The 16138-nt window shown below is 29.9% G+C and overlaps 3 protein-coding genes and 2 pseudogenes across 3 annotated transcripts in view; 1 reads left to right on the forward strand and 4 right to left on the reverse strand.

Annotated features, from left to right (window-relative positions):
- The window catches only part of LOC145186566 (uncharacterized), a 337374-nt gene that overhangs the window by 85271 nt on the left and 235965 nt on the right, over positions 1 to 16138 (forward strand). The gene's annotated exons all lie outside the window — the stretch shown is intronic.
- On the reverse strand, positions 1136 to 2805 carry LOC149892185 (uncharacterized; annotated as a pseudogene).
- On the reverse strand, positions 2902 to 3665 carry LOC149892186 (uncharacterized; annotated as a pseudogene).
- On the reverse strand, positions 7105 to 9096 carry LOC149892187 (uncharacterized). Its single transcript, XM_090078072.1, has one exon. The coding sequence runs from the start codon at positions 9094 to 9096 to the stop codon at positions 7105 to 7107; it is 1992 nt and encodes a 663-aa protein (XP_089934198.1).
- On the reverse strand, positions 11322 to 15889 carry LOC149892188 (uncharacterized). Its single transcript, XM_090077462.1, has 4 exons — positions 12997 to 15889; positions 12718 to 12805; positions 11589 to 12289; positions 11322 to 11489 (listed from the first exon to the last, which is right to left on the reverse strand). Exon 1 carries the CDS (start codon positions 13956 to 13958, stop codon positions 13626 to 13628), a length of 333 nt encoding a protein of 110 aa, XP_089933588.1. The 5' UTR covers positions 13959 to 15889; the 3' UTR covers positions 11322 to 11489; positions 11589 to 12289; positions 12718 to 12805; positions 12997 to 13625.

Below are 16138 nucleotides of genomic sequence, written 5' to 3' on the forward strand. Positions count from 1 at the left end.
ATGTTTATTATTAATATATATATATATGTATGTATGTATGTATAAATTATTTTTAACTGGTATTTAGAATTAAAAAAATTTGGTTAATAAGTTTGGTCATTTGTTTTTAAAATTTTTTAAAAGGTACTTATTTTCATGTCTGCATTCAGGAATAAGTTCAGTTTTTTTTATTAAGTAAGCTTTCTTGATCTAAAAAAGTAATAATTTCAAACTTTTTTTGTTAACAAAATATACAATTTTGAGATATGTTATTACAGGAAGGCGCAGCTTTTAGAATAGACCAGTTTAATTTGAAGCTAATATTTTTTTCTTTTAGTTTCCAAATATATTTTAACAGCATAGTCTCTTTTGAGTACTTTTCATGGTTTTTTTTTATTTTTTAATGTAGTTTGATGGAACTTCCTGGTCAAAGAAATTAATCACTATTTTACAATGCTTACTATATAACTAAAAAAAATTATTTACAAGTATATTTTATAATTATATAGAAATAATAAATTGATATTTGTATTTAGAGAATTCGTATTATTTGATGTTTATTATTAATATAACATACACTCTTATACAAGATGTCAACATTCAAATCATATATATATTGTATATTATATTAGGGTTGGCCAAAATCTAAAAAATTTGAAAATTACATGTGGCTGCATAAAAAGTTGTTCCTTACCATATAAAAATTATTATTGTAAAAAAAAAAGTTTTCTAGGATATTTCTAAGTACTGCCGCATTTTATTTAAAGAATCGTGTTTTTACGCAAAAATATCGCTATAAAAAATTAGGTGATGTGGGATTGAGAAACATTTAGCATCTATTCCAAATGTTTAAAATGCTTTAATTATCACACAATATATTTTAACATTAAAAAACGAATCATTTATTCTATATAACCAAGGTGCTATCTGGTGCAGTGATGCATGGTATAACGGAAATTGTTATTTGAATTGAACAAAGTTAGAGAATAACTCTTTCTTATTTAAGTTACCTACATGTTTTCTATGATTTTCAACGACTTCTATTATTTCGTTTCGTACTTCCTCATCCTAAAATTAGCCAAACATTCTGTATAAAATATCTGAATAAAATTTTAAATACTTTTTTAAAATTTCTTTGTCTCACCTTTGTGAGTATCTAAAGATAATCTGAACATAACTTGATTCCTCGCTCTGCAACATCGTTTGTAACCTTGTCTGTTATAATAAAATGTTTCATCTTTAAAAAGTTTCCATCTTCCTCCCATTCTGAAGGAGGAAGTTTGAGCCATTTACCGTTATCGTTTAAGTTATGAAAGAGCAACCAAGATCTTTTACCAATATATGACAATATCTCTGAGTTCTTGTGAATAGATGGAAGATTAGGTTTTCCAGAGTTGATAGCAAGTGGCTTTCCCACATTTATCATTTTTAACGCAATATTAGCCTTTTCTTTAGCAGAAACCTTATTAGAAAAGAGACTGAAGACTGAAACCTCCTCAGTTAGATACCATGAGTGCCTGTTAAGAACTTCTTGAGCTTTCTGAGCTGCATTAGAGAAGCCTGAGATCTGCCCCAGAGCGCCTAGATCATTGTATAAATGAATATCGTTAATTCGTGCATCAGAGCCTTTTGTTGCTTCTAACCAAGCTTTTACATATAAAACTGAGCTGAAAGTCAAAAAGATTTTTAACTTTGCTTCATCAGAATTAAGTAAATCTTCTTTAAAGATGAACATCTTTGGTGCATATAACAAGTGTGACATCCATCTGGCATGATGATTTGCTCCACAGGTTTTCCAGATTTTAGGTTCTGGTCCGCCTAAAAGATAAAGTGCTAACTCTGCAGCTTCCTTATAATCACCTCGGCGATGCTTACATTTTACTTGTTTCTCTAAGAACACACGAGTTTCGTCTGCTTTCATTTTAAGGAAAGAATTTTCAAGATCTAGAAACCTGTTTAGTTTTTTTAGTGGAGCCTTCTCTGCGCAAATCCATTCTTGATGAAAATCTTTGAAATCTATATTATAATTAGCTTTTTTTTCTTTTTTAAATAAGGAGTTCCAAAATGCTCCCAAGATCAATTCTAAAATGTGATGGCGACAAGCCAGCCAAAGAAGAGTTTTCATTGATCTACAATCCTCTAAAAGAGTTGCAGCTCCGTTTTTAACTCCTGTATTACATGCAGTCGTATCAAAAACCTGGGCAACAATGTTAGCTTTGAGATCCCATTTATCTAAGTCTTCCAAGATTCCATTGCAAATACAAAGTCCTGTACCAGACTGTATAGGTTTTATTGATAATATTTTTCCTTCAACGCAATTAGGAAAAACCACTGACCAAAACAGTTAAATACTCAAACCTTTGCCTTGAGATTTGTTTTAAAAGATTTCCGTCCCAATGAAGTGTCAAATAATCTGATTTAATCTTATTTTGAAACTCTGTTATTAGTTTCCTTGCCATTACTTGCCTATTTAACTTTCTTGATCTTCTTATAGTTTTTATTGAAAGGCTAACATCGTCAGGTTTAATACCACCTGTATAAAATTAAAAAAATATAAATTTTTTTTTTAATTTGTATACAATAATCTTGTTTATTTATTAATAAAAAACGAACCTAAAACTAGAATTGCAGAAGTATTCATCATCAGCTGAGGATTTGATAACTTAGTTCTATCTGCAATTGCTGTTATCATTGGGTGAGAAATGAAGTTTTTTGGCAAAACCAGTGTGATATTATCTGATCCGGTATCTTTTTTTTTCCTTGCTGCTTTTTAGAAATATTAAACTCAGGATCACTTTTAGGAGAGTTTGAAGATGCAGAACTCATAGAATGACTAGATTTAGTGACATGAGAATATTCATCTGAGTCACTACTACAACCAACCAACTTAACAGTTTCTTCATCATCTATTTTTTTTCTTTTTTCTTTTTCAGTTGCCACCTGTTTCTTTTCGATTCTTTCTTTTTCTCTCCTAACATTAGAATGTAGCAAATTATCTATTACACCAATTCCTCCAGTTTTTATTCCATTTTTAAGAGCTGTAAACCAGGCAATATCTTCATCTGCATCCTTAGCTGATCTGGTTTTTCTAATGTCATCTTTTCAACTAGGAGAACTAATATCAAAAATGCCATCTTATGATTGAATAAAGTTTTGTTCAAGTAAACTCTTCTTATTAGAAATCCTATTTTTAGATTTTGCAAGCAACCTCCATTTGTCATGTAGCCTTAAAATATTGTCAATACTGTACTAAAAGAGCTTGACTAATTTAGTAGTAAGCAATTCAGCTAACTTAGATTTCGAAATGTTGCTTTGAGTGTGCAATGCCTCCCTAACTTTAGTAAACTCTTCATAAGAGCTATCAATAACTTGCAAGTGATACCTTGAAATGGATGATACAAATAATTTAAAACTTTAAATAAACTTTCAAAACCATTAAGTGATAGCTTCAGTCTTAATACAGTATTAAGCCTAACCTGAAAAATTTATAAACATTTCTGGTAGTGGGCAAAGAGCTTGTTTTTAAATCTTCTAACGGATATCCAACCAACCATATTTTATTAGTTGACTTCAATACTTTCAAGTATTTCTTTTTTACCGACTTTTTTAATTTGGTTGGTTCAATGTCATTTTTCTTTGGTTTAATTAGTGACATTTTCTTTATCAAATATTTACTTTGAATTACATAAACTGGAATTGAAAACAAGATAAGTATATAGTATTAACCACTTAATTATCTTAATTATATAGACAATAACCTGGCCGATAATAATAAATAGTCAGTACGTATGTAAGTAAGCATCTAGGCCTGCAATTTGCAAAAAAATAAATATAAGATAAACTTAATGAGTTTTAATTGAAATTACACATATTTTTGAACACAATTCTTACAGGTGTCTATTTATTGTATTAAAACTACTAAATAAAGTTATTGTGTTGTAAAATAAAAATCAGAACAAAAGATTTTTGTTATGTTTTGTTTTACTAGAAAAGGATAAAATATGAATATCTTATTAGAAAGATACTCATGCATTTTTGTTAAACTCTTAGTACTTTTTGCATAAGCAAAATTAAGTCTGATTTAAAAATTTCGCATTAAAAAAAACAGAGCATATTCTGTTTGTTTACAAAAAACGCTAATATTTGTTTGTATTTAACCGAATAAATTAAAAACGGAACAGATATAATTGAAGATTTGCGTTTTTCGTTTAGATTTCTAATTTACATTAAAAATGAAATGCGGCAGTACTTAGAGATGTGCTACAAGAATATTTTCATAACAAAAAATGTTTTTTAGAGTAAAAGAAACAATATTCGATGCAGCTAGTAGCAGAATTACCTATTTTGAAAATTTGTTTAATATTGTGGCCTACCCTAATGTATATACAGTGGTTTTCATAAATTTAGACGCACTCATTTTTTTTACATATATGTAAGAAAATGCTTAAAATAAAAATAAAATAAAAGTGCTACCGCTATGTTTGATATATAAATTAGTAGAGAAAGTGAAACTTTATTATAAAGTACCTTAATTTTTTTTACAGGATGTTTATTACTCATTTTATACAAATTAACACAAAAAAGTTAATTGATAAGCTTGATTTTATTTTATTCATAAATTTAGACGCATAATCAAAAAAGTCTTATACCTTGTTAGTTGATAGTTAATTAGTAGTTTTTTTCCCATATTTCTCATTAATAGGCCTAAATTAATTGATTTTGTCATAAAACCTTATATAAATATAACTTACCTGGAATTAGTTAATCATTGTTTAATAAATAAACAAAAGTTAAGTTAGTTTTGCACTAAAAAGACGCGAAAAATTGGAAAAAGACGTATCACTCAAGCTGAAAGATGGCAAATTATTGCTCACATCAAAGAAGGAACCAAAATTAATAGAGAAATCGCCAGGTTAATTGGAGTCTCTGAGAAATGCGTTCGGACAACGAAGCAAAACTTTCTTCACACTGGTGGTGCCAGCGAGAAAACGAGGCCAGGTAGACCCTTGTCAACCACCAGAAAGGATGATATTGCCCTTTTTAGAGCTGTCAGAGCTAATCCAAGAATTAGTTACAAAGAATTGAACATAGAATTCAATACAACGCGAAATACATCTATTTCTAAAAGCAAAGTCCTTCGATTACTTATCAAATACAAGATTGGAGTCTACTCTGCTTTGAAGAAACCGCTCTTGCGTTCATATGATAAACAAAGGAGACTAAAATGGTGTCGTGAAGAAAGGTATTGGACAATAGAACAATGGAAAAACATGACGTGGAGTAATGAGAGTAACTTTGAGCTAATCAATCGCAAATCTAACATAACAGTCAAAAGAATGGCTCACGAAAAGTATTACACCAGGTACATTAGACCGACTGTGCAAAGTGGAGGAGGCTCAATAGGAATCTGGTCATGCTTCAATTACAAAGGTGTTGGTATGTGCCAAACATACATCGGAAAAATCAACTCCAGAATATACGTAGAAGTACTGGAAAACAAACTAAATCCGTCAATTGACCTGCTTATGCTCAATGATAAACCATGGAAACTTCAACAAGATGGCGCTACTGCACATACTGCATACTATACAAAGAAGTGGTTCAACGATAATAATATTTAACCCAATTGAAAACATTTGGGCTTGGATTGACCGTGAATTGGCAAAGGTTCAAACTTCCACATTGGCAAGCTGAACAACATCCTTAAGGAGACCTGGTATAGGGTCCCAGAAGCGATGTGCAAAAATCTTGTTGAGTCTATGCCTAGAAGAGTTCTTAGTTGTATTAAAGCAAAAGGCGGATACACAAAATAGTGATTGGTTCATAAATTACGCCTCCTAATGTATCGTGCGTCTAAATTTATGAACAATTTTTTTTGTCTTATTTTTTAATACCATGTAGTTGTACCTAAGTATTACTTAGTGTTTGCATTTTTTTTTTAATTTTTCTAAATTTTGTATTCTGTATGTATTTATCTAATAAATAGAAAAAAAACTAAACCGAAATCTTTTTTCGTTATTGTTTTATTGTTAAAAAACTAAATTCTCAAATATGAGTGCGTCTAAATTTATGAAAACCAATGTACGATGACCACACGCTCTAATTTGTTTATTACGAATAACTTCCACCCAGGGTTGCCAGAAATATAAAATAAGGTATCCAGAAATGGCCAAAAGTGGCCAAAAAGTAGCCAAATTCTCCGTGATCGCATTGGTTTAATTTTCAAAAAGTAAATCTTACTGGCTAAAATAAGACAATCGGATAAAATTTGTCCAATGATTCTTTAGATCATATCAACATACCGTAAAAACTGTCGTAGTTATATAAATAAAATAAATAAAAAAGTTAAGTTTATTAGCTAAGTAAATAAAAACTTTTTTTATGTATTCTTAAATTATAAACTCTTTAATAGAAAACAATTATTATTATTATTATATATTTTTTATCAAATTATCTAAAATCTATAACAATAGTTTTTATTTAATTTGATTAAAAAAGGCTTTACATTTAAAACATATAAATTATACTCTCCCTCCCTCTCTCTCTCTCTCTCTCTCTCTCTCTCTCTCTCTCTCTCTCTCTCTCTCTCTCTCTCTCTCTCTCTCTCTCTCTCTCTCTCTCTCTCTCTCTCTCTCTCTCTCTCTCTATATATATATATATATATATATATATATATATATATATATATAAAGAGAGAGAGAGAGACTGTGGCTTAGGAAGGTCAAGAAAATTAAGGGGGCTAAAACAAAAATTAAATGGGCATAAACAGCCAGAATTAAAATTAGAATAAAAAAATGATATTTTGACGACTTGGGGGGCTTTCGCCCTCCTGTTCATACCCCAGTATATAGCTTTTGCCAAATACTAATACTGACATAATCATCCATTTAATTAAAAAAAAATACTATTTTAAACTTGATTCTAATGTTATTGTCGTTTCTAACGTAATAATTCCTTTGTTAAAATATTGATAAAACGTTGATAAAAAATTATTTCTTTTCATGGAATAATGCCATGTAAGTTTTTATATTGCTTCTTTTTTATATTAACTTGGGGTAAACACATTTATTGAGAGAAATAAAACCATTAGCAAATTTTTTTTTTAAATTTTTCATTACACAATTGTTATATATCATCTTCAAAGTCATCAACATTTTCTGAAAATGAAGAGTCTTCAATTTCAGATTTGTACACTACATCTGAACTAAAATTAGTCAGCATTTTTTTTGAGATAGTGAAATCTTTGCAGCACTTTCCTGAAAAAATTAGTTCTGATCTTATTCTTATAACAGCATCTAACATATTTAGTGAAATTCTATTTCTGGCTTTTGTTTTAGTGGCAGATACAAGAGAGAATATCCTCTCAACTACAGCATTGCTGACAGGTGTTATCAAACAAGTTAAGGCATAGTTTGCAAGGTTTTTAAAAGTATTATGCTGGAGTACACCTAGCCAAAACTGCTCAGTATCAGTTGGAAAGCCACCTACTTTAAATGGTTCTTCTTCTTTCCAATCTACAAATGGAATTTTTCGATACTGTTCTTCTATTAAACCCAAGTCATCAATTACTAGATGTAAAAAGGGCAGTTCAGAAACGTTGGGTCTTGATTCTTTACTTAAAATTATATCTGGATTCAAGTTCGATAAATTTTTATATGTCTCCATTGATGATGGTAGTCTAGATGTTACTTGACTATAAGCTTCATCTAATACACACAGGCATCTTTCTTTTACATTTTTTATTTTTATACAAGAGTCAATGCTATGATTGGACTTTTGTAAAAAAGAATCACATTCTTTTATAAATTTAGCACCAAAGTCAACATTATATATATTCTTTTTGTTACTGCTAAAATCATAAATTCTGTGCTTAAGGCTCATTTGAAACAAATTCATTTGTTTGTAAAGGTCACAGGGATCAGCTTTTGTTTGCTGAAATAAACTATTCATTCTTTCAAATTCCTGAACAACAGGTGTTATAAAGTGAAAAAATAGAAAATTTTCAGTGTCTGACATCAATTCTTTCAAAAGTCTTGCTTTGAATCTGGACCTAAAATTTGAAGGTGATAGTTCAGCACAAATAAAATAGGCTTTAAGCTCTTCCCAATTCACTAAAATGTTAAACATCACTTTTCCATGAGCAAGCCACCTTGTAAATGAAGGTTTTTCAAATGGAAGAGGGGCATATCGAGCTGTCTCAGATTTGGTAGCAGCATTCATTACATTAAATAAGTCCATGTAATTTTCACGTCTCAATGCACTATTATGAAACCAATGGGGTATTTCTGACAATAAAAAAGCAATATTAGAAGGCAATTTAGACACTGCATTTTCAATGCACAATGCTAATGAATGACATATGCACTTAAGTTGGATACAGTTAGGTGAAACATTTTGAATTCTCGTCCAAACAGAATTATTACATCCTATCATGTTTGATGCACCATCTGTGGCAAATCCTATACAATTAGAAAGACTCTGACCGCACTTTTTAATTTCTTCATCAAGCAAGTGAAATATATTTTCCCCTGTAGTTTCATGGACTAGAATTAATCCCAAAAACTTCGTCACAATTTCATTTTTTAAAACACTAAAAAAACGAACTAAAATGCACAAATGTTTATTTGCTGAAATGTCAGTAGATTCATCTATTATTATGGCATATTTTTTGTTTTTAAAGTCTTTAACAACATCATCTTTCAATGAAGGAGAAATAACATTTTTTATCAATCCCATACATTTAGTTCTATGGATTTTTACATGTTCTAGTAAACTTCCACGTCCATAAACAACAAAAACTTCATTCAAGTGGTCAACAGTGTGCACAGCACAGTGGCATGTCATACTTAAAGCCAAATGAAGTTCTGCTTTTTTAATATCTTCTGATAAATTTATATCGGTAACACTCTCAATTAATGGAGTACTTTGGTTGTGTTTCAAAGAGTTGTTATGTGTGACAAGATTGGTCATTTTAGGCTTAATGATGCAGTGATACCATTTGCAATATGCTCTATGGGTACCATCTTCAACCATTTGAACCCATGAAAACTTTTTCTCCCATATCTTTTTATATCGGCGATTAACATCATAAGAAGTCTTCCACTTTTCTGAAGACATAGCTGATTAAAATTTAGATACTAAAAATAAATAAAATCAAACTGTTGTTCTTGTTTTTTTTTTACTAGAATTGTTATTACTTCTTTATTTACTTTTACTATTACTTCGTTATTACTTTGTTATAACTTCTAATTTAGAAGTTATAAAAAAACATTAAACATATTCAACTATTTATATTATAATTTTTATACCTTATACCTGCATTAATAAAAATAACATTTTAAAATTTTAAAAAATAACATTATTTTACACTTAATAATTAAGTTATCATAATCAGCCTACTATAATAATCATTTTAAGAAATAAAATAATGGAATAAAAAAACCAAACATAGCTAAATTGCCGATAAGCCGATTATTTTTTGCGGTGGCCAGATTCACGGATTTGGCCACTAAATGGCCAATCTGGCAACCCTGCTTCCACCGACAAATTTTTCTGTTTATGCGGTCATCAAAAAGTCTTTCAAAACAAAATCGCAAAGTATTACCGAGTTCTCGACACTTCAGTGTGCCTTGTTGAAAAAAATGATTAAACGTCGGATTTTCTACCTTACCTTCTGAACCAAAGTATGAAAAAACAATAGAATTCAATATCGATGTCTTTTAGCTTTTAGATAACTAGAAAAGTTGTGCTTAACAATTTAAACCCTTATTTTTTGAAACATTCATCTTTAAGTTTAAGGACAATGTGCGTCATCCACCATTTTTTTGTCAATAATATTTTTTTCAACTTAGCCCAACTTTTGCTAAGTATTATTCAGCTTAATTAAATTTTCAAAAACAGTTTTTTTTAAAAAAAAGTTATAGAAGGTAGGACGAACTACCATAAAAATTTGGACTGGCCTTAAATCACCTGAGTATGCCAAAGTTTTGTTTTCGAATAAGTTGGCTAATTTAATTGCCAAACTGAAGTAGTTTTTGAGTTCTTCAATTTTATCACCGTCTACGTAATTAAATTTATAAATTGTATAAATATTATTTCATTATAAAAAAAAATTAAAAAAGACTTTAACAGAGATTAAAACTATAGAAAAAATGTCGGAAATTTCATTAGTCAAGCAATTTTTTGCAGTGAACTTGTCGAGAAGTCAAAACCTAAAGAATGTTTCCAAAACACTTTTTTTTTTATAGATATAGACGAATGAAAACTCGAAACTTTCAGAGTTTTATTTTCAAAAGATAGTAATGATAAAAAACTATGCAAATTTCAATTCGTGAAAAACAACGAAAAAAGTGAACGCTTATATTTACGCTTATATTTAACTTATTTACATCAATTACGATATAAATATACCGAAACTTAGCTTTCTTTGAGTTTGAAAGAATTAATTTTGTGAAAATTTTATTATAATTTAAAGAAATCATAATAAAATTTTCACAAAATTAATTCTTTCAAACTCAAAGAAGCCAGTGAAATAAACACGTGCTTATTTCCAGGTAAAACATTCATTTATTTAATCTTCAATAATGGCCAGTACTTGGTCTAATAGAGAACTATATTTTCATTACTGCACTTTTCTGTGGAGATGGTAAACCAAACTGCTTAAGTAATTTCCTCAATGGTTTTCTCAAAGAATTTTTATTGCTAAATAATGAAGATTTATAATATAATAATAAAAAAAATTGATGTTACAGATAAAGAACTCATATGTGATGCACCTTCTCGCTCTTTTCATAAATGTATGCAAGGTCATGCAAGATATTTCTCCTGTGAACGATGCCAAGTAAAAGGATTTTACAAGGAACATAGAGTGGTTTTCATTGATAACAACCCATCAACTCCAAGATTAACTGATGAGTTTAATTCCTATTTGTACACTGATCATCCGAAATCTCTTACTCCTTTAGCTAAATTTAAAATATCTTGTGTTTCTGATTTTATTTTGGTTTATATGCACACGGTTTGTCTTGGTGTAGTAAGACGCATACTTACTTTTTTAAAGTCTGGTCCAAAACATTGTAGACTTTCAAACGCCCAAATAAAAAAATATCTTAAAATCTATTAAGCTTAGGTGGCATGATGCCATCTGAATTTGCTGGACTACCATGTTCTCTTTCATAGTTAGATCATTGAAAAGCAACAGATTTCAGACAATTTATTTTATATAATGATCCCTTAGTTTTAAAGGGTGTTGTTAGCAAAGAAATTTACAATCATTTTCTAACATTGCATGTTACAATGGTGATTCTCTTTTATTAAGTCAATTTATGAAACATCTTGCATTTGCTAGAGAACTAATTAATTATTTTGTTATCAATTCAAAACCTTTATATACAAATTCATTCTGTGTTTATAATGTTCATTGTTTACTTCATATTTGTGATGATGTTGTTAAATTTGGTTGTTCAAATAAATGACAAATCTTGCTTGCTAAATGACATATCTTGCTTTCCCTTTGAAAATTATATGCAGGTATTAAAGAAAGAAGTAAAAAACTCAAATAATCCTGTTGTTCAAATAAGTTAAAATTAGTAAATAAAAAACCTGATTACCTGATTGTCCTTTGCCTCAGCCAGTTTTAAATCAGTTCTGAATAAACCATTAAAGAGATCTTTTGACTCTAATTTGTTAGTTGGAAGCAACTTTCTCAGCATTTTACTAATTTCTTTGTCGTATCTGAGTCGATATCAGCCCAAGTTTCTTGGAGCATGATCTTGAGCTCTTCTTTTTTTTTAAGACATCGTGTGCCACATTTTTTATCCAGAATAGCCCAGAGATGTTCAATTGAATTGAGATCTGGACTTTGCGCTGGCCATTCAAGTAACTCAATTTGCTTTTGGATAAAAAACTCTTTGCTTTCTTTGACGTATGTTTAGGGTCATTGTCTTGTTGGAAGATAAAATCTTTTCCTAATCGTAGTTTTTTAGTTGAAGTCAAAAGATTTTTATTGAGAATGCTTACATAAACCTCAGAGTCCATGATTCCATCAATAAGCTCCAGTTTTCCTGTTCCGTTCCAAGCCATCGATCCCCATACCATAACATTGCCTCCACTAAATTTTACTGTGTCTCGAATACAGCTGAGTGCGATCGCTTCACCTTTTTTTCTCCATACTTTTTGAGCTCCATCGGAATTCATAAAATTAAATTTTGGCTCGTCCGTCCGCAAAACTTTCCTCCTGAATGATACCGGCATATTTACATCAGTGGCGTATCTAGGGTAGGGCAGGCAGGGCACGTTCCATGGCGCCAACCTGAAAGAGACGCAAAAGAGGCTTGGTTGCGATACAATAAGCAAGAATTATATAAAATAAATTAGGAAATAATATATTATATAAAATAAATTAAGGTGGTAGACCACAAATAAAAAAAAATCCTTCAAAAATTACATTTTAGAAATTATTTTTATATAAGTTGATTAAAATTTACATTTTAATGACAATTTTTTATTATTTTTTTTATTATTAAATGACTTGACAAATTTGGTCACGAAAACCCCAGAATAGGGTTATTTTGTTGCGGTGAATATCTCAAAAACTATGTATGGTATCAACTTGAAATTTTTCAGACTTGCTTTTAATATAATGAAAAAGATCCTGTACCAAAACAAAAGAAAAATATTTAACAGTTTTTTTTAAATAAAAAAAAAACACTTCGAAAACAAAAAAGGGGCATTTTTTACCATATTTGGACTTTAATATCTTTTAATCGAGTTATCATAATGCAATAAAAGTGGTAGGGGACTCCCATAATAACTAAAGGAACAACTCCTGAAAATTTTATGAAAATTGGTTAAGAGAATCAAGAGATAATTACCGCAAAGTCGTGATTTTTAAAGAACTGAGAAAAACACATTTAAACAAAAATAAAACATTAAACACTTCAAATAAAAATGTAAAAACACAAAAAAAAACCAATTGAAATAAGTAAAAAGTAAATATAGACTAAAATTCTCCTGCACCATAACATTAACTCAATTCTTCCTCATCTTTGTCCAAAAATCCCTTACGAATACTTCGTAACTGCTTTCGCCTGCTTTTTTCCTTTTCATTACTTTTTTTTTTCCATATTTCTAACTCTTTTCAAATCAGACGATGCCAAAAAACTTGAAGAATAATGCCCTGGTTTTAAATAAAGTTTTTCAAAAACTCTATTGATACCATTAAGTCCATCATTAAAATTAATGATCGCAGAACAGCAACCTAAATTTAATACATCAATTCCAACAAAAACATCTTTTGGACAACGTTTCCAAACTAAAGCGTTAAAAGGCTCTTTCTTATTTTGTGTTGATCCATGTAGACATTTTGAAAGAAGATCTTCTGACATTAAATCATTAAATATTGGTTTTATAAATGTTTTTATAGCATTAGGTTAACCTGGTTTTTCTTTATTGTCTTTATTTTGGAGTTTTAATCTTAGGTACTTACACCATGAATCTTTGGTTTTCGGACAAAGAATATGCCTTGCATCAGATGAATCTGCTACACATGAGTGATGTAAAACTGCTAGAATATTTTTACGCATCTGATAAAGATTATCAACGTCTTGGCGAATTGCAATACCGTAATAACTTTGAATTTTGTTAATTTACTTTTCAGTCAGCCTACCTTTGCTACCAAGTGACTTTTTATCTTCTAGATCATTTTTGTTGGTACATTTTTTCAAGCTTCGCAGTCTAGTGCCCATACGTTTTTGGACATGAACTAAACATTCACCTTTTTTAACTGTCTGTCCTGGATAGGGATTAGCTGCAAGTATGGCTGAATACGAGGAAGAATCACCATCACCAATGTATCGAACATATCTTAATTTTTTTGCCTCAATATAGGACTGAAAAAATTCAACAACACCCTTTGCCTCCATTGATCCAGATGATCCTTTAAGATTAATTGAGCAGACATGATTGTCTTTAAACATCATATTTTTTGAAGAACCTTTGTGTGCATTCCAATACTCACAAGATTTGCACTTCTTAGAAAGTATGCGATAACCTATACATTTGTTTTGCTATTTCTAGTAACAAATCCATTGAGTGATGAGTATCCTCTCTTTTGCCAAGCATCGTCTCCTGAAATGTCCTCGTCAATTACAATATGATCATCATAATTTTCTTTCAAACTTATTATTTGTACTTCTTTAGCTGCATCATTCATCCTCGCTTCGGCAATGTAATTGTAAATTTTTTCGTTTAACGAGTTAAAAGAAGATTTGTTCATAGGATCAGGCATATTCATTAAATCACAGAATTTTTTAATACTAGATTATCCTTTACCTATTTCTCGAAAAACTAATTTTATTCTTAAATTAACATCAAAAGGTTTCGGACCGGCTTTTACTGGTTTGCTTATAGTTTTACTAGAGTAAAACTTTTGCTCCTAATGGCAAGATGCACATGAAATAAATATACAGTGTGATGAATCTTTTTTAAGTTTAGCATCATGGTTAAAGTTAACATTTGCAGAACATTTTGGACAGCAGCCTATGGCAGTAATTATTTCTTCTAAAATGTTAGTGTTCATAAAAATATAGCACTCAATGGACTGATCATCATTAGCTGAAAAACTATTTTTATTTAAAAAATCATTATTTACAATATCGACGGAAGATTTACTACTGCAATAGGATGACAATATCTTCATTTTTTTTGCAGAGCTGCATTTGAATTGTAAATCTTCTAAATTAGATAGATTTTCTTCAGCTACAACGTTTGATGATTTATGTTGGTTTCCTCTGAAGAGTCAACGTTTCTTGCTATACCTTATTTTATTTTTTTTATCTTTATTTCCCATTATTTTAGTTATTATTTAACCAAAGTATAGAAGACAGAAAATTAGCCGAAGAAAGTTGTGGCTGTTGTAAAGTAATTAGACATTTACTGAAGAAATCCGTTAAAAACAATGTAACACACTGCACCAAAAGCATTTAATAATAAACAATAAGTAGTTTTAGAGTGGTAGTCACCAAAAATGAATTTTTTTGTCTTAATTTTTATGGTATTTTGTGGGATAACTTCCTTTTTAGCTACATAGCAACGAAATAAACAATCCGTTGCTACGGACAAGTTTATGAAAATGCCTAAGCCGCATTATTAAAAACTGATTTTTAACAGGGTTAGCTTTATTTTTATAAAAATTAGTATGATATTTGTAATCTATAATAATTATATTACTTAAAAACTCTAAAATTGAAAAAATGATTTTTTCGATTTTTAATAGTGGTCTACCACCTTAAGTTTTGAATTATTTCTAAGTGTTAGATCTATTATGCTTTCCTACTGTTCTGCAAAATATTATATTTCTAAAAAATGTGCTGAAAATAGCGGTTACGTATTCAAGGAAATCGACTGTTATTAAAAAAAAATGAAGAAAAAAATTACCCAGCGGGCATACGACGTTGAAACAACGTTGAAAAAACGTTGATCAACGTTGATCAACGTTATTTCAACGTTGTTTCAACGTAGTGTGCCTACTGGGTAAGATCGATAAAAAAATTCGTTCAGTTAATGGAAATTGATGAAAATCATGGATTTCTTCTTGATGTTGAAGGGTTGTGCTTCAATACGGAAATCAATCACTTAAACAATCAATGTAAAAAATTAAGCGAAGTCTACAGTTCTGATGTGGATGGACGAGTACTGTACGAAGAAATTTTGGACTGTAGATGCTGCTACTACTAGATAGTGCCGATTCCAGCGCATTGATACCGTTATATATTGGGGGGTGTCGATGTTTTTATCCAAGATGGCGTCTTTTTAAAATTGTTTCTGATGCGTTCCTTTTTATTCAAAAAATTTCTTACCTATTGTTAAGTTTTAAAAAATTTCTTACCGTCCATGCGCAATGATTTAAAATAATTTTCATATTTAAAAAATGTTTTTAGCGAGAACAAAGCATGCAGGTGAAGTGAAAGCGTTGTTTGATCTTTTGTTCAATAACATGAGGATGGTGTGTTTGCGAATAAGTAAAGAAGGAATAAGTGTGAGAACAAAAACAACGATAAATTTAATGTTTGAAGTAGATCTTTTTGCAGATCGGTTTGATGAGTACGCGTTTGATTTTGAAGAATCGTTGCATGTGGGTGTTGAGAGTTATGTGAGTAAG

This window comes from Hydra viridissima, unplaced genomic scaffold (genome assembly GCF_058129835.1).
Source record: "Hydra viridissima isolate aposymbiotic clone 2 unplaced genomic scaffold, HvirCarnegie_v1 scaffold_2, whole genome shotgun sequence".
In the NCBI taxonomy this organism is placed as follows: domain Eukaryota; kingdom Metazoa; phylum Cnidaria; class Hydrozoa; order Anthoathecata; family Hydridae; genus Hydra; species Hydra viridissima.